This window comes from Lupinus angustifolius, chromosome LG13, assembly GCF_001865875.1.
Source record: "Lupinus angustifolius cultivar Tanjil chromosome LG13, LupAngTanjil_v1.0, whole genome shotgun sequence".
Lineage (NCBI taxonomy): Eukaryota > Viridiplantae > Streptophyta > Magnoliopsida > Fabales > Fabaceae > Lupinus > Lupinus angustifolius.
The window spans coordinates 3,381,001-3,399,146 of NC_032021.1; the positions used below are offsets into that span (position 1 = coordinate 3,381,001).

At 35.2% G+C, this 18,146-nt stretch overlaps 3 protein-coding genes across 6 annotated transcripts; 2 read left to right on the top strand and 1 right to left on the bottom strand.

The window, feature by feature from the left end:
- On the top strand, positions 2,415-11,865 carry LOC109325585 (26S proteasome non-ATPase regulatory subunit 2 homolog A-like). The gene is made up of 25 exons (XM_019558031.1): positions 2,415-2,647; positions 2,775-2,875; positions 3,185-3,305; positions 3,397-3,456; positions 3,613-3,680; positions 3,847-3,889; positions 5,915-5,980; positions 6,089-6,127; positions 6,216-6,298; positions 6,908-7,022; positions 7,252-7,326; positions 7,619-7,777; positions 8,674-8,781; positions 8,882-8,986; positions 9,077-9,217; positions 9,301-9,405; positions 9,525-9,746; positions 9,939-10,052; positions 10,149-10,364; positions 10,508-10,567; positions 10,654-10,767; positions 10,854-10,939; positions 11,074-11,182; positions 11,302-11,480; positions 11,554-11,865. Exons 1-25 carry the CDS (start codon positions 2,546-2,548, stop codon positions 11,624-11,626), a joined length of 2,664 nt encoding a protein of 887 aa, XP_019413576.1. The 5' UTR covers positions 2,415-2,545; the 3' UTR covers positions 11,627-11,865.
- LOC109363244 (protein NUCLEAR FUSION DEFECTIVE 6, chloroplastic/mitochondrial-like) lies at positions 13,094-15,361 on the top strand. Of its 4 annotated transcripts, none has more exons than XM_019609437.1 (4): positions 13,094-13,374; positions 13,482-13,606; positions 13,944-13,996; positions 15,101-15,361. In XM_019609437.1, exons 1-3 carry the CDS (start codon positions 13,226-13,228, stop codon positions 13,949-13,951), a joined length of 282 nt encoding a protein of 93 aa, XP_019464982.1. In that variant the 5' UTR covers positions 13,094-13,225; the 3' UTR covers positions 13,952-13,996; positions 15,101-15,361. The 4 variants fall into 4 exon arrangements, with proteins under 4 accessions (XP_019464982.1, XP_019464980.1, XP_019464983.1 ...); XM_019609435.1 differs by lacking the exon at positions 15,101-15,361 and adding an exon at positions 14,244-14,615; XM_019609438.1 differs by lacking the exon at positions 13,944-13,996 and having other exon boundaries at positions 15,101-15,359.
- LOC109363200 (uncharacterized protein At4g28440-like) lies at positions 16,259-18,114 on the bottom strand. Its single transcript, XM_019609373.1, has 2 exons — positions 17,744-18,114; positions 16,259-16,650 (listed from the first exon to the last, which is right to left on the bottom strand). The coding sequence occupies exons 1-2, from the start codon at positions 18,000-18,002 to the stop codon at positions 16,460-16,462; spliced, it is 450 nt and encodes a 149-aa protein (XP_019464918.1). The 5' UTR covers positions 18,003-18,114; the 3' UTR covers positions 16,259-16,459.

The following is an 18,146-nucleotide window of genomic DNA, read 5'->3' on the forward strand; positions in this document are numbered from 1 at the left end:
GAAAGAATGAGAAGAGAATAGTAAGACTTTCCATTCATTCTATTATCCTAAAAAAAACTTATTAACTCGCAACTAGAGCACAAGTTACTTGAATACTTATTATTTGGGCAATAGTAGAATTCTTTCTAATGACTCATGAATACTTTTAGGATCTCCTTTTTGATAGTGTCATTGGATGTGCATGGCGTATGGATCCCACCACGTGATACAGTGTTTTGATATGTCTAGCTTTCACGATCTCAATCCATTAATCGAGTCACGTGACCTCACTCGTCTTAATATTTTGTAGTATATCTAAAAGGGGAGAATTTAATTTCTTTTAAGAAAATAAAATGTGAGAGGGAATAAATGGGAGCTACATAAGAGAAAGATAAGACCAGGCAGGGTTGCATGGAATTGGAAGAAGGGTTAAATCCAATGTTGAGTAATGTTTGGTAATGAAATCTTCACCAAATGTTTATTTAACAAATTGTTTCCGGAATTAGTTTAAAAATATATGCATAAGAATAATTTGAGACAAGTTAAACATGTCCCTCATTCATCTATAAATATTAATTGGGTCAATTTTTGAACCTGAGCTCATCCCTAATTATGATGATATGACGTGTGAAGGACGAGTCAAAAATATGATGGGTCAAGATAGGGACGAGTCCAGGTTGGAAAAGGACAAAATGACAAATGTATATTTTTTTCTCAAAATTTTAAGAATGCATAACCAAAATTATCACAATATATATATATATAAACTCAACTAAAATCTGCATCTCACATACATCAACATATAAACTACAAACCATAAATTGCATCATTCAAACAAAAAACTATCACAATTACGTGGCTGAAAATTATAGAATATATTGAAAATTTCAGAACAATTTAAACTGTCAATGTCAACATAAGCTCAAGTGTTCTTATATATGATAAGTGGTGTGAATATTTTGTGTGAGCTAGTAAGTATTTGAGTTATGTGAGCTGAACATAATGAATATTGATAAATTCTTATTCAACTATTCTTGATATATAAACTATAAGGGACGAGTCGGGTGACCCGGACATAGACTCAAACTCGTCCTTTTTGACGACGGGTCTATCCTTTTTTAATTATTTAGACGGGTCAGACTAATCCCTAAATCATCGGGTTGAGACGGCCTATGGGTCAGGCCGAGTTTTGCTCCCCCTACTTTTAGTTAAGTTTTTTTAATTAAATTTTTTTAGCTATTTTCACAAAATTTTAACACTCCTAAACATCCCTAAGTTAACTCTTAAAAGTTTTTTGTTCATTGTCAACCACTTCATACAATTCTCATTCATTCTTATTCAAGTCTGAGATCAACTATATAAAGATTTAAAACAACATGTTCATATTTTTTCTAATATATACATTATTGACGAATAACTTATTTAATAGGCAAAGTTCTACCAATAAAATTCCCTTTTTTGTTTATGCAATAGGTATTATCACACAAATTACGGAGTTTCTTTTGCAACTACGTCTTTTCAGTTGGAAACACGTTCTTCTTTTTATTAATGAATGTCCATAAGCATCATTGTATAATCACACTTCTTTCTTTACTAAATCATACAACAATTTCTTGTCATATCCAATCTTCTCACCGGTCCGAACTTCTTACCCTTTCTTCATTGTGATGGTACCGAGTAACTCGATGGCGGCAACGCGGAAGTGTAGAAATAATATATTGTCAGGGAACACATTTCCAAATGAGGAAGTGTATCCAGAAACACGTTCTAGGATGAACAAAAACTATTAATATATTAATATATATATATATATATAAATATGAAGAAACACAATTTTTGTATCAATAAACATATTAACTATTAAAGTATCCCTAAACACCTTTTTAGATGGAAGAATAGTTAAGAGGATAAAATATGTTCTGATATAAGGAGATAATTTCTTTTTTTACACCAATTAAGCAATGACACATGACAATTTTTTTTACCTATTTTTAAAATAAATAAAAAAACAAAAAATAAAATAACACAAATGAGTGAGTGTAAAAAGGACATGCTTTATTCTCATTAATTAATATAGTAACACATAAGAAGTGTATGTTTGGAGAAATATGTTTTGGAGGAACAATGTTTATTTTTAATAGTGAACTAAAAGTATCCTTTCACACTTTAAATAATAAACTAATATTTGTTGTCTTTGTTATTATTTCTAGTATAGATCCCATAAAGTGAAACAACACCTTGTTGGTAGTGAAACAAGGTTTAAACTTTTGAGAATGGTACTTTTAGAACTTTATTAAAATAAATTATACAATACTGTTCTTTAGGCCCAAGAAGAACCCAACTATTGGGCTCAGTTGTTCGCAATTGGGTACAGGCCCATAAAAGAAAAGAAATCCTCCTCAACAAGAAACTACCTCTCTCCGTTCTGCAATATTCTGCTTAAAAACATTCAAATCGAGCTTGAGCAGTGTGTTACTGTGTAATCCCATCCTTTTCTCACACCACCACTCCGATATTTGCATTCTTTCTCTCTAACGGTTTTCCCTCTCACAATTTTCACTAATCTATGGCTCCCGATCCTAATCGCGCCGCCGACGCCGGAGCCAGCTCCAGCGGCACCGTCAAAGACGACGCCGTCACGAAGAAGAAGGTGGAAAGTGAAGATCTAGTAAGTCATGAACCTTAATTTCAAAATTTCAGATGTTTTCTTACTCATTTTCTAGGGTTCGAGTATCTGTTAACTTTATAGAGAGAGGAAGAATCGATTGCTTATCTTGTTCGGGTTATTTGTGCAGTCGGATGAGGATTTGGCGTTAAAGCAGCAGCTGGAGTTGTATGTGGAGAGGGTTCAAGATTCTGACCCTGGATTGCAGAAAGTTGCCCTTGAGAGCATGAGGTAAGCCTAGTTTTATACTTGAAGATTCAGTTTGTTGATATAGGGATTGTAATTAGTTATTATTAGTTCTAAATAGTTACTAATTATTAGGTCATATAGGGTTTGAAGTCACATATACTTCATAATTAGATCATTGCTTTGAGGAATAAGACTAGATTCTTATTTGGCATGAGATCCTAATTGGGCATTCAATCCATTCAGTTATTATAATTGATGAAGTTAGCACAATTTGATTCAACCTGGAAACTTCACTTTTTTTATAGCTAAAAAAACGGTGGGTTGACGTTAAAATGTGTGTTTGTATTGTAGACAAGAAATTCGAACTTCAACAAGCTCCATGACATCAGTTCCCAAGCCATTGAAGTTTCTTCGTCCTCATTATGGAACTCTGAAGGCTTATTATGAGACTATGGCAGAGTCTGACTTGAAGGTGTTGTTATTTGTGTGATTTGTTGCTGCCTTTATGTGAGATGATAATAAGGTATTCTCCTGCTTAATTAATTTGTCTTTTCTCAATGCAGAAGTACTTAGCAGACATATTATCAGTATTGGCTCTTACAATGTCTGCTGAGGGAGAACGGGTAAGTTTGCTGTTTTAGAAATTGAAATCATATAATCTTATGGTGACTGTTTGCATTCAAGGCTTTAAGCTCTTGATAGTGCAATGTTCATCGAGACACCTTTAACCCCTTTCCAAAACAGTGTCCATTTGACTGATGTGTTATATTGACTGTCAGGAAAGCCTTAAATTCAGATTATTGGGCTCATCAGGTGATATCGGGTCATGGGGCCATGAGTATGTCAGGTGAGAATTTTATTTCTCTGGGCATTGATTTTGTTGTTGAAGATGGACTGCTGTTGTAGTACAAATACATCAGTAGGAAAAATTCGAATCTGGATGATTAAAGTCTGGCTGAAAATGAGTTATCCTTAATCTCTTTCTTACTAGTTATGTTTTCTATTGTTGTCAGGAATCTTGCTGGAGAAATTGCACAAGAGTATGCGAAAAGACAGGTTGGGTGGGCTACTTTACAAAATAATTTTACTCTACTGACTCTCAGTGTAATGTGTATGCATGAATTACCTTATGAAGTTCATTCGCTATGTGTAACATTAATGTATGCTTTATTGCATTTTTAGAAACTAGTATTGTATAAATTAATCTAATTGTAAGGTTGTTTACGGTTGAGACCAAGGGGTGTTTGTTTCTCATTTGCATTTTCACAAGATACAGTTTCCTTTCTGGAACCTGATGCTGACTCTCCTGTTAATACTTTGTCAACCTTGAACTTCGTTGAGGCTATCTTGCTTTGTAAGTTTAACTTTTCTAAATGTTGTATAGCATGTGTGAACGAAGAAAATCAGTTTTAGGTTCTTTCACTTGTTTAGTGGGTTGCCAAATTATTCAGTGTCCCCTCACTTATCTTTGCATCCTGTTGGGAGGCAATTCATGTGCTTTAGGATCTTGTGGTGCTTTTCCAAGAGGCTAGATTGCTGGAATGGTTGTTTCTTCCTTGGGTGGTCGGATCACGCTTATTCAGTCTTGTTTAGCCAGTACTCCTCTCTATTTCCTATCCTTCTTCCATATTCCCGTGGCAGTGGCCCAAAAGATAAAGTTATGTGGGATTTTCTTTGGACTGGGTCAGAGGGTGATTACAGGAGCTACCATCTTGTTAGTTTGGAAGTCTGTTGTAAGGATAAGAAGGAGGAGGTTGGGTCTTGATAATCTGGTGTCTAAAAATAAGGCATTGTCTGCTAAGTGGTTTTGGCGATTTCCTTTGCAAACATCCTCTCTTTGGTATCAAGTTATTTGTAATAACTATTACATACGGTTTGCATCCGAGTGGGTGAGACACTAACCCTGTAAGAGGAGGCATTCATGCTAGTCCTTGGAAATTGATTTTGCATATTTTGAAGGGCTTACCTTCCTTTGCCTCTCAGTGTTCCTTGAAGTTGGGGCTGGGTCTCGTACTATTTTTTTGAAAGACATATGGGTTTGTAATACCCCCTTCATTGAATCTTTCCAAGACTTTTTCGTCTTTCCTCTTTGCATAATGCCCTTGTTTGTCAGTTTTATCCCAAGATAATCTCTCTTGGTATCTCCATTTCTTCAGGAATATGCATGATAGAGAGGTTATGATCTACCCTCTCTTTTGGTCTGAAATGATTCCACTAGTCTCTCCTCTCCTTCCAATTCAAGAATTTGGCTCCTTGATCCCTCAGAATGTTCACATTCAGTTCGTTGTTTTGATACTTTCACAAAACTCAACATTTTTCTTTTGTGGAAACCCATATTGAGGTCTAAAGCTCCTCCTAAGGTTAAATATTTTGTTTGGACTGCTGTCCTTAATAAAATTAACACCAATGACATGCTCATGAAGCACAAATCTCTAACTGTTTTAGCTTTGAATATGTGCAGAATGTGTGGTTCATGTTCTGAAAATGGACATCACTTTTGTACACTGTTCGGCAGCAAAAGTTCTTTGGAATAGATTGTTTAGTATCTTCCTGGAATCTTGCATTTGCCCTTTGGACTTGCATTCTTTCCTACTTACTAAGTTCAGACGTAAAATGGCAAAATTCCATGGCAGTGTTCTGTTTTGCAGTCACTCTGGTGTAAATCCCATGGGTTTTTAAGCGGTGTTACTATGGTATGTGCAGAGAGAGTGGCATGCTTTCTGCATGCCCCTTTTGAGTTTTTTAGGTGTTTCTTTTTGTGCCTGTCAAGATTTCTCATCCTCTTTTAGATTTCTCCTTTCATTTCTAATAATATTTCTTTTCTTATGAAAAAGGTAAAGTTGTACACCCCTTGGTGCCCCATTGTTATAAACCAATATCAATAATTAATGATAATACTGTACCAATGAAGATTAGTGTGCAATATGATATTGTTGCTTAGATATCAAATGGCCTTTTTATTTGTATTTGTCTTCAGTGGTATTAACTATTGTGAATTTAGCTTACCTTCCAATTTCTAATTGTTTTCAAATTCCTACTTAATCTAAAAATTGTTTTCTTAATTTTTTGGTCCATGGACAGACTGATGAATCCCCCATAGAGGAACTCATGGAACTCGTCCAACAAATAGTTGCTTTTCATATGAAGGTAAATATATAACGTTCTTCTGGATCAAGAAATTGTAAGGATGGAATGGGATATTTGAGAGGAAGACTATTATTAATTGACTGATTTCAAAATTCTATTGTGCTGCAGCATAATGCAGAGCCTGAAGCAGTAGATCTTCTGATGGAGGTAATATGCCAGATTATGTTTTAATTTGTGTATTCACTACTTCAGCTGGTGAGATGAGCTTCTTCATGTGATCAATGTTTAATGCTAGGTTGAAGATCTTGACATGTTGATTGAACATGTTGACAAGACTAATTTTAAAAGGACCTGCATATATCTCACCAGTTCCGCTAGGTAAGTGCAGGGTTTAAAATAATTCAGTTAAATTCAGAACAGTTGCAGACAAAGATGAAATGATAGTTTATCATCGCATATGATCTTTGGTATCTGTTGTGTTTAATGTCTTTTATTTTTTTTCAATGTCATTTATTTTTCCCTTACTTCTATGGTGTCGCTATTATAGATATCCTGAGTCATTGTAGTTTAATTATTTAATAGTTAAGTGATGTCCTGGGCTATTTCTTAAACTCTTTAAGCAGTGAAGTGCTCTACGCTTTAGGAATGGAAACTGTAGTTATCTTGACCGATAGGCAAAAGTTGGACCTCTAGCTATGGTTTGGCATGATCGATTGGAATGATAGTGTAGCTGAGGCTCTGAAGCTCCTTAGTTTGGTTTGATAATTTTTTTAGGAAAGTATTTTAGAATGCACATGTTTATTGGATGAAGTTTACTTGCTATATGAGGTTTCTATAGAAACAAGCTATTTTGTTTTTAAACATGAATTTGCGTTATAAATTTCGTTGTCTTGGAATATTCCATTCGTTTGTTGTTTATGGTAAACTCCATTCGTGTTGCAGCCCATCAAGTTACTTACTATTATTATTATTATTTTTTTTTTGCAGATACCTTCCCGGACCAGATGATATGTTAGTCTTGGACATTGCCTATTTGATCTATCTAAAATTTGAGCAATATCCAAATGCACTCCAAATTGCTTTGTTCCTGGATAATATGCAGGTGTGATACTTGAATTCTTTGTCCTTCGAGTCTTGTCTGACTAATTTGTGTTTGATTTTCTCTATTAGCGATTATTCATTAAGAAAATTCACAATCACAAATGTTTTAATCTTGTACCTGCAGTTAAATAGTTTCATGCTTTGTTGTCCTGTAAAAGAAATGATTTCTATCCTTTGTACCTTAGATGTTTTTGCTGTTTAAAACTAACGATTTTCAATATTGTTTACAGTATGTGAGGCAGGTGTTTACTTCTTGTGATGATGTGCTGCGAAAGAAGCAATTCTGTTACATGCTTGGACGTCATGTAAGTCCTGGCTATGAGTTTATCTTAGCTGAAGTTTAATTGCTTGCTATTTTGACCTCCTCGATCTTTCTTTGCTAAATACGAGTGTTTATTGGAGTTTACTGTTGCACATAAGTTATTCAACATTGAAGCTAAGTGCTCACTCTTTTTAGCTTGTTTAAGACAATGTTGATAAATTATAATGCTAGAGGGAGACAGAGATGGAGGAAGATGACACTATCAGATATTTGTGATTCTTTCTGTATGGTTTCCCTGATGGATATTTGTTCTGTTGATTATTATTTGCATGCAGGGAATTACTTTTGAGCTTGATGAGGAGATGGTAGCCAATGATGAGGACAGAGAAGCATTGCAGGAAATCTTAAACAATTCTAAGTTAAGTGAAGGGTATCTGACACTTGCCCGTGATATTGAAGTTATGGAGCCAAAGTCCCCAGAGGATATATACAAGGTGTGATTTTGATGATATTTTTACTCTTACTTGATTAAGTTGGACAATCCCAGAGCTTGTAGAGTTTTACGTCTCCCTGAAATTTAATATTTATTTAACTAAATTTTGTTTTAATTTGATACAAGGGTATGTTACAGAATAATGATTTTTATTTTTTAGTGTGCATATATTAGTTCTGCTGCTTGCATTATAGTTGCTTGTTTTACTTGGATATTTGTTGATAATCATGTGGAACAGTTGATTTTGTTTTGTTATCCTCCCATTGTTGAAATGAATGCCTTCCTTCTGAATTGCCTTACTATATTTACTTTTAGTTGCCTGCCTCCGAATTGATTTATAACCTTCTAACAGTATTTTTCAATTTACAAAGGAAATTTTGTTGACAATTCATAATGCATTTTGGAACAATGTTTATGATGTGTAGGGTTCCCTTGGGCAAATTTCGTGCCTTACTACAAGATAGCCTAGGTTAATAATGGAAGTTATTTTTGTTATTTTGGTTGTGATTAATGTGACTGTCTTCTATTTAAATTGCAATAATTCAGGTTTTGTTGTTTCTTGATGTTATTGCAATTCTTCCTTGCTGTGACTTAAAGTTCAAGTATCAGTCTCTAATTGTTTGTTGAGAAGCCCTGCTAAACCAGCAGCTATTTCTTGTGATGCTTCTTGCACTCTGAAAAAGACTCTTGTATGTATTACTCAAAATGACAGCAATGACATTACTATTGAGTCAATCTAGTGCTGAAAGAGTCTGTGTAGGCTAAGGAATTAATATGTGATTGTGATAATGGTCCATATGTCAGTTTTTTCTATTTCTAGTAGTCCTGTTTTTTGACTTGTGTGCAATCTTATATTTGCTCTAAAACTTGCCCTTTACTCTGCTTGGTTTTCCTTAGGCACACTTGCTCGACGGCCGGGCTAGTGCCGGTGCTAGTGTTGATTCAGCTAGACAGAACCTTGCTGCCACTTTTGTTAATGCATTTGTAAATGCTGGCTTTGGACAGGTAAAGTATACTTCATAATTCAGGATAGTGTGTTTATTGTGCTTTTGGTTACTGATCTCTTCTCTTCTACTTTCTCCCCTCTTTTATGTTATTGTTGCAGGATAAGTTAATGACTGTCCCATCAGACTCTTCTAGCAGTGCTTCTTCTGGAAATTGGCTTTTCAAAAATAAGGAACATGGGAAAACTAGTGCTGCAGCTAGTCTTGTAAGTATTATCTTATTGAGTCATCAATTTTCCTATTTATGAACTGTAGTAATTTTACATTATTGACTTATATTTTTTTTATTATAACAGGGTATGATTTTGCTCTGGGATGTTGATTCTGGTCTTGCACAAATTGACAAGTACTTCCATAGTAATGATAATCATGTCATTGCTGGTGCTTTATTGGGAGTTGGAATTGTCAACAGCAGTATCAAGAATGACTGTGATCCCGTGAGTTCCTTTTCATCTTCCCTTTGCTCAGTATGAAATATCTTTCTGGTTTCTATGTTAGATCTTATTTGATTCCTTTTCAGGCGATGGCACTTCTAGGTGAGTATACTGAAAAGGAAGACAGTTCAATCAGGATTGGTGCAATTATGGGATTGGGAATTGCATATGCAGGTTCCCAGAATGAACAGGTGAGCTGTTTTTCTATGTATATTTTTGGAATCTTCTTCCAGTAATAATGCCAAGATACATTTGACTTTTTATTATTTGCGAATGTTAGAAGTCGTGAATTATTTTTTGCTTGTTTCAGTTACGTTACAAATTAGCACCCATACTGAATGATGCCAAAGCTTCACTTGACGTGATTGCTTTCACTGCAATTTCGTTGGGCTTGATCTATGTGGGTTCTTGCAATGAGGAAGTTGCCCAAGCAATTATCTTCGCTCTAATGGACCGGAGTGAGTCAGAGTTGGGAGAGCCCCTCACACGACTTTTACCTCTTGGTTTAGGTCTTTTATATCTTGGGAAGCAGGTATTTAGATGTTTAACAGTCATAGTTGTCTCTTCATTTCTTTCTGATTAAGCAAGAGCTTATCTCCTTGTCTCCTTTTAAACCTTATTTCTTTAATTGTAAATATCAATTTATTGTGAGGAATTTTGATTTTAAGTTAGGTCAGAATTGCTATGTCATATTAACTCTTCAAATTGTGCTTTGTGACAACAGGAAAGTGTGGAGGCAACTGCCGAAGTTTCCAAGACTTTCAATGAAAAAATTAGGAAGTATTGTGACATGACACTACTATCATGTGCCTATGCAGGAACTGGGAATGTTCTCAAGGTACAATGTTATGATGAATTAGTTATAAAAAAAATGTAATGAAAATCTCTTCTGCAGCCTTTTATGTTTACTACTGTTGACACTTTTCCCATGCAGGTTCAAAATCTATTGGGTCACTGTTCACAACATCTTGACAAAGGTGAAACTCACCAGGGTCCTGCTGTGCTTGGAATTGCTATGGTAGCAATGGCTGAAGAATTAGGTGTGGAGATGGCAATTCGATCTTTAGAACATCTTCTACAATATGGAGAGCAAAATATTCGCCGAGCGGTTCCTCTGGCACTTGGTCTACTTTGTATTTCAAATCCAAAGGTAAAATTAATTGCTTCCCAGCAGTTTATCACTCTTGGTAGTGTTTAATTTGCTCGGAAAAGATGGCCAAGACACCAAGTACTCTATTACATTTGTGGCTCAATGTCATTTTCTTTTAAACTTTTGCTAATCCTTTGTGCCAGGTCAATGTTATGGATACCTTAAGCAGGCTTAGCCATGATACTGATTCCGAAGTAGCAATGGTAAGATGTTAGAGCCTACTTCAATCATTGTGGCCCATCTCTTGCGTACTATTTTGATATCTGAAATAATAATTTGTATGCTACAGGCAGCTGTAATCTCCTTGGGTTTGTTAGGAGCTGGAACCAACAATGCCCGTATTGCTGGCATGCTTCGCAATCTATCAAGCTATTACTACAAGGATACCAGTCTTCTATTTTGTGTATGACATTTTTGTCTAATTTGTCCTTATTTTAAACTTACCAGCATTTCTATGGCCATCAATTTTCTTTTACCATATATCTACAGGTGCGAATTGCCCAAGGTCTTGTGCATTTGGGAAAGGGTTTATTAACGCTTAATCCATATCATTCTGATCGCCTCCTACTATCACCGTAAGTAAACCCTTCTCCACATTAAACCATGTGTTGTCCACCGGCAAACCAGTTTATCTGGTGACTTAAAAATGGCAAGTACAGCTTTACTATAGTAATTTCTATTTATTGTTATTCCTTTTCATTGTTTACAGGACAGCGCTTGCTGGACTAATTACCATGTTGCATGCTTGCCTTGATATGAAAGCAATCGTGTTAGGAAAATACCACTATGTACTCTACTTCCTTGTTTTGGCAATGCAGGTTTGTTTCAGTCTCATTTGCTATTTTACACTGGTTTACTCTTTTTCCCACTTCCCCATCCCTCCTTTCCAAAATTCATTTTTTAAGGCCAACCTCTGATTAATTTTTTCTTGCAATAGCCGAGGATGTTGTTGACGGTGGATGAGAACTTAAAGCCTTTATCAGTGCCTGTTCGTGTTGGTCAAGCAGTAGATGTTGTTGGACAGGCAGGTCGTCCTAAAACAATCACTGGTTTCCAGACCCACTCCACCCCTGTCCTTCTGGCTGCTGGAGACAGGGCAGAGCTAGCAACAGAAAAGTAATGTACCATTTCCTTAATTTCTTGACTGGCTCATGCTGTCTTTCTGATACTAACAGTTATTTTTCTGCAGATATATTCCCATCTCCCCAATTCTTGAAGGTTTTGTAATTTTGAAGGAGAATCCAGATTATAGGGAAGAGTGATGCCCGTGGGGGTGCTTTCCTATTTGTTTTATTGTACGTGTCTGAACAGTATTTAGTTGATACTTTTCAATACAACATTTTGGCAAAATTAAGAAAAATATATATTTTACATCGTGCCTTCCTTTGGATATAAGGTTATTGTTTAGATGGTTGATGATTTAGCTGACTTTTAAAATTCTGTTGATATTCGAGCATATTCCTTCTACGTGGTATATCAATTTATTCCAAAGATAAATTCATTGGGTGCAGGTAACTTATCAGTAGTTTATCTTTACCTTACTATTATGTTGTCTTTAACATATTCAATGCAATGGCATGGTCATTTTTTCAAAGAAACACCATTATCTCCAATTTGGACTTTAATGTTGAAAAGGAAGTGTTGCAGTCGGGGAGTGAAGGACTCATTCATAACCAAAACATAAATCTACAAATAAAAGGAAATATGCCAATCTTGATTCAGATACCCACTCAATATAATATGAAATGTTGTACTTTTATAACATAACTTTTGATGCAGTCACTCAAGCGATACAATTAGTATTTTTTGTGTATATGGAATCTCGTTGAGAAAGTAAATTAAATAACATATTTGCTTATATTGTGCAAGGAGTTGGTAACATTACGACCATTGATATACTACGTGTTATGTTTGCGGAATCTTTTTGTTGATACTTTCTTTTTTCCATCTAACACTATCATCGAAAGTTAATTTAAGGTCCATATGGTTATGGTTCAACGTCTGTGTATGATTTGAAGATTATGGTTCATATTTGATTTGAGAATTACAGTTTAACTCTAATTTGAGAAACGAGATGATATCTTCTATCCCAAAAAGCGTGTTACTCCATGTATTATTACTTATGATTGGGTCATAAAAATATTTAATTATTAAATTTTTAACTTAAATGTATTTCTTTAATCAAGTGGATGATTGGGATAGAAAACTTATTCTATTGAAATAAGGTTGATAAGCTCAAGGGTATTCTTGTAAAGTAACAATAGTTAATTGATACAATAGATGTATCTTATACAAAAGTTTAAAATCTATGCACTGACAGTGTAAAGTTTTTTACACTGTCAGCATATCATCCACCATTGATTTGTAATACTTTTATTTGAAAGTCAATAGTAGCTAACAAATGAACGGTGGAGATTTATTAACAGTGTAAAAATCACTTACACAGGTAGTGTATATATATTAAATCCTTGAGACAAAGAGAAAAGGACGTATGCACTGATAGTGTATAAGATTTATACACTGTCATTGTATCATCCACCATTGATGCTATTGATGTTTAATTATTGTTGACTTTTCAAAAAAAGTAATTCAAATGAAGGGTGAATGACAATATGCATGTGTATAAATCTTTACACTGTCACTGTATAGATTTTACACTCTTATACAAATCATTATAATTATACAGGGGGAGGGATACATTAGTTATACAAAAAAAGAAGGGAAAAAACAATTCCAGGCCCATTGAGCTCTAACCGAAACCGAGACCATCAAGAGGCACAGCTTCATTGTACCACACACCGAAGGGTTTTGAACTAGCAAAACCAAAAACCCTACGAAGCAAGCCATCGTAGATAACGAACATGGCCTCCTCTTCCGCCGCCAGGTCGATTTTCCGCTCAAGCTCCGCCGTCCGCTCTGCGTTTCGTGTAGCCTCGGAAGCAAAACCTGCTCGTTCTCCATTCCGCATGGCCTCCAATAAACCTATCTCCCAATCCCAATCCACGTTCAGGTAATTGATACACAGCAGAGATTCATTGCATTCAATTGAACCTATGTTTTTGTTTCAATTTTCGAAATTACACTTATATGAGCATTGGTTACATGTTATACGATTAGGTTACCTGTTGAATTGAGTTTCTGTGTGGAATCGATGATGCCGTATCACACTGCTACAGCTTCTGCTCTCATGACTTCGATGCTCTCCGTTTCTCAACGCCGCGGTTATTCTTGGCTTCCTGATGGTATTGTCTCATTTCCGCTACTCAATTTTTTTTATTTATGTTACATTTTCAATTCAATGCCTTTGTGACTTGTATTTTGAATTGCTTTGCTTTATTATCACTGTTGAGTCTAAACTGGTTGAAAGTTGTACGCCGGATTGTTCTTTTTTCATGCTATTTTGTATAAGATTCTTAGAAGGGGGTGTTGTGTTGTAGAAGAGTCTAAACAATTGTGTTGTAAATAGAATATTAGAACTAGAAAGTTTTTTCCTTTTTTTAATGTGTGTGGTTCTGTTCTTCTAGTCAGCTAGGTTGTTTATTCGATTTCCTGACAACTGGATTTTCACTTTTGAATTAGGTAGCTGAACATGTCTAGGATTCCTTGATGTTCTTTCTACAATTATTTTTCGGGTATGTTTCATTAAATTCCCGGGTCCTTTTAGATTCAATATATGATGGTGCAGTCAAAATAACATGTATAAGTAATCAAATATTGTATTCTTAGGAAAAAGGCAGTTCCTCTAACTGGGGCTTGAGCTTATGTTTCTATAGCTATTAATGCTGCACTTAAGATTTATGGACTAGTTTATTCCCTGCATCACCTGTTTCCCCCAGTCAAATCATTTAGTGAAGCGGTACACACTCCTTTTGTTTGTAGGCCAAGAGCAGACTATTTGAAGATCGGGAAGCAAAGTTGGGATGACATGGCCTTTCCGTAATTTGGTGTTGAGCTTTAAACAAAAGATTTTATCATTGTGAGGAATAATGCTAGACATCTATAACTAATTATTTAAATTATTTAGAGCACATTTGTGCCATCCTGGATTTATTGTATGTCTTAGTTTACATTGTTTGTCATTTGCCTCTATTTATGGATCATATTTTCCGAAGCTTATGCATCTTGAAAACAGTTGTCACGATCCAGGAATCAAAAAAAATAGTGGGCACTGTTTGCTGGTGGGTTCTTCTGACATTATATAAACACTTCATAATCTAAAAGAAATTAATGATAAAATGTATTCCAAGATAATGTACTTTTCAGCACTCATAATAATTTCTCTAGAAATCAGTTTAGCACATACCTACTATGTTTACTTATTTGAAGTATTATTGTACATGTCTATCTTATGTGATTGCGCTTTTAAATTCTGTCATAGTAACCATGTGGATGCAAATCATTCTTTTCCTGATATGTTATACGGTCAATTAGTAACTAAGGCATATAGATTCCCATCTCATTTGTTTAATCAGATTTCAATGATTCTCATCTCATTTGTTTATCATTGTGTCTATTAGGCAGTCCGAGATGTTTTTCTTTTACTTCTTTGAAAACATTCAGGAGAGGGGTCATAAGTGATAACTAGACAACGCTAAATACTTGTCATGGTCATCGAAGTTGGATTGTTTATGTAGTTAACATAATTTTAGCCTCAGATATTTGAACTCTTAACTGTATATATCGGCTTTCCGTCTCCCATTTTATTCAACTTCTGATTTCCTGTTTTCCTTATCTAGATCTGTAACCACCCCTAAAAGCAACTTTGGGTCGCAGAATCAGTGTTTCCAATAATTGTATCCGAGTTTGTTATTATAAGTTCGTTTGCCACCAGTTGTTCTCAGAATTGTGATTCATCTACTCTGGAGGCTTTTCTAAGCATCCATCTCATTTTGCAGTCGATTATCTTTGTACTGTAAAGTGTGCACTCTGTATCGTTTCACTTTAGTTGAATTTTTGTGGAGCTACTTTAGATACTTTTTACATAAAAAGGGGATTTGCTACTTATATCGTGATTGTTGAATAAGTTTCTTTTTTCCTTTTCTGTTTTGTGGTAGAGTAATTTTACACTCCAATAACTATCCATTTTATTGTGACCTGTTTGTGCGGTTGAGAGCCGTGAAAATAGTCCAAATTTTGCCGATGCCAAACAAACAATGACCGATACATCACATGCAATCCGATGTTGTAGCATTAATCGATTTTTTTAACAGCACAAATTAGTTTCTAAAATTTTTATTAGGAAATTTTTTGCCTCAATTTTTCAAATATCATAAAATTTAGTTGCTCTGTCGTTTCTCTCATCCATCAATACTCATTTGAGTCAGTTTCTGTTGTGGCACTTGTAACAAACAGTGCATGGCATTGCTCGACTTTTAGCAGATGTGAAGTTTTTTTATCACCACCTCTTTATTTTGCACTATATTTTCCTCGTTTCATTAAAAAAAATTATCATTTTTTCAATTCCTCTTCCTCCTTTCAGGATACATCATAATTTCTTCCAATTCACACAATTGGTGCATTACTTTTTTCACTTAGACAAGACCAAACAAGGTAGTTACTAAAAAAAGCATTCAGTACTTCATGGAAAAGAATCAATAATGGTACGTTGCCTAATAGACACAATGGTATGTTTGATGTTATAGATAGTAAGCTTAGATAAAATATAAAAATATTACATTTTATCAGTGTCACCAGCTATAAAAATTGAATACTAAAATTGAAAATCAATTGTATAGGCTGTAAAGTCTGTAACACATTAGAATAAAGAGGCGCCCAGTCTGTTCAGTTCATAATTCGATGTTTCCGATGCAAGAGCAACGGATTTGGAGTTCAGAATAGCATTTACATGACAACTTCCAAATGATTTGTTTAATGGCATGATAAATTATTATATCAAGGAAATACATAAGAATATTTACTTCGTGTGTTGAGCATAAGCACATCAAAATTGGTCTATTTGCAAACTTAATATAAACTTTATGGCATTTACCACATAAAGTAGGGTAAAGAAAAACAAGACTGTACCACATGAAATGGTCAATGTATAAATTAGAACTTCTGGTAACTAAAAAAGGAGTAAATCCCAGAAGCTAAAATCACTCTTCAACAACATTAACCAACTCATATTCAACTAAAGAGAGATTGTTATCCTCCTTAACCTCAAAACTTGCAGGTTCGGTGACTTCAACACGACCCCATTTATCAACTGCTAGCCTCATGGATCCCTTAAACATGTCAATCTTTGCATTCCGCAAAATTAAAGTTGACCCTGGAGTCAAGAGATCCACTGCACAAAAAAGGCCAACGTAAATAACCAATCAATGTTATAATAATACATGAACAGAAGACATTTAGCAAGGACCAGGAGAGACGTACTATCAACTAAAGAAGAAAACATTAGTTTTCGCAATATTAAGGGCAAAATCCATTTTTTTGAAAGAACAGGTAACCAAGATGAGTTGTCAATACTGATTAATCGTAATTATATTCGAACAGGGATATTCTCTCTGAGAAGGTCAAAGTTCATGCACTATACTATTCAATATGCAACACCTCAAATATGTGAGTTAACTCTCTCTACTATTTTGTTTATGCAGTAGTTCAATGTGAGTCGTCTAAGCTATGTGGCCTATCCTTATCTATGCACATGTGAGGTGCGGTGAGGTGCCACATGAAAATATATACTCTTCAGTCATGTGATCAAGTGGAAAAAAGAAAATAACACAAGGATTGAAAGTTCACAGGTCTAGATTAGCCCATGATAAAATCCTTGTCTAGGGTTTGGTGGAGGCTCCGATCCATTCTCGTCATACATATATGGGGCCTTTGGAAGAGGTAATGGAAAACTTATTTGGGCTTAACACAACTTATTTTCATAAGCTTTTAATCTTCCAATAAACCCCTCTATGAGAAGCTTGTGAAAACAAGCTACTTTTAGCTTATTTCAAAATAAACTACTGAATAAATGCTTAACTAATCTGTGCTTATCACACCCTAATTGAGTCAGGATAAGGATTCTTGGTGCGGGAAAGACTACGAATTTCTCAAACATGAAATAACAATAAAACCAACAACCCCAACTAAGTGACTAATATTTCCAAACTCAATTCAAGTACAATAGATTATAAATTAATCCCCATACAAACATATCATAAATGATTAACACCAAATATTCTTTTGTTTGTGTGCGAAAGGCTAAGATTTTCTAAAACAATAAAACGAACCAAGTAACCAACTAATTATTTAAAAGTCAACTAAGGCAACATAGCAACAACTCTAAAAAATGATATAGCATAATAAAAAATATCAATTGGAATTGAATCAATTATTCCTAATAATGAAAACAATGCTCGGAAATGAAACAAAATAAAAGATGTTACCCTGTTCGTTGCGAGCAGTGAATACAATTGTGCCGGTTTCGTCGCCTATGAGGCACTCAGCGATGCGTGAAGGGCGAGAAGGACGAGCGAGTAGACTCGACGATCGAGTTCCTCTAATAGGTGCGTTTTTCACCGCTTCGGAGGACACAACCTTCGCAGTTAGCGTGTGACCATTTGTGCCTGGCTTCAGCTGATCCACCTTGACGAACACCGGCTTCCTCTTCGCCGCCGTAGCCGCCGTCGCTGGTGGTGTTGCCATGCTTCGCTTTTGGGGTTGGGTTGGGAGGGAGAGGAGAGTTGGTGTGAGAGAATGAATGAAAATGAGTGAGAGCGTTAAACCCTAATCCTATTCTGTATCTGTCTTCAGATTTGGGAATTTACTCTTGTGGGCTTTATTATTGGG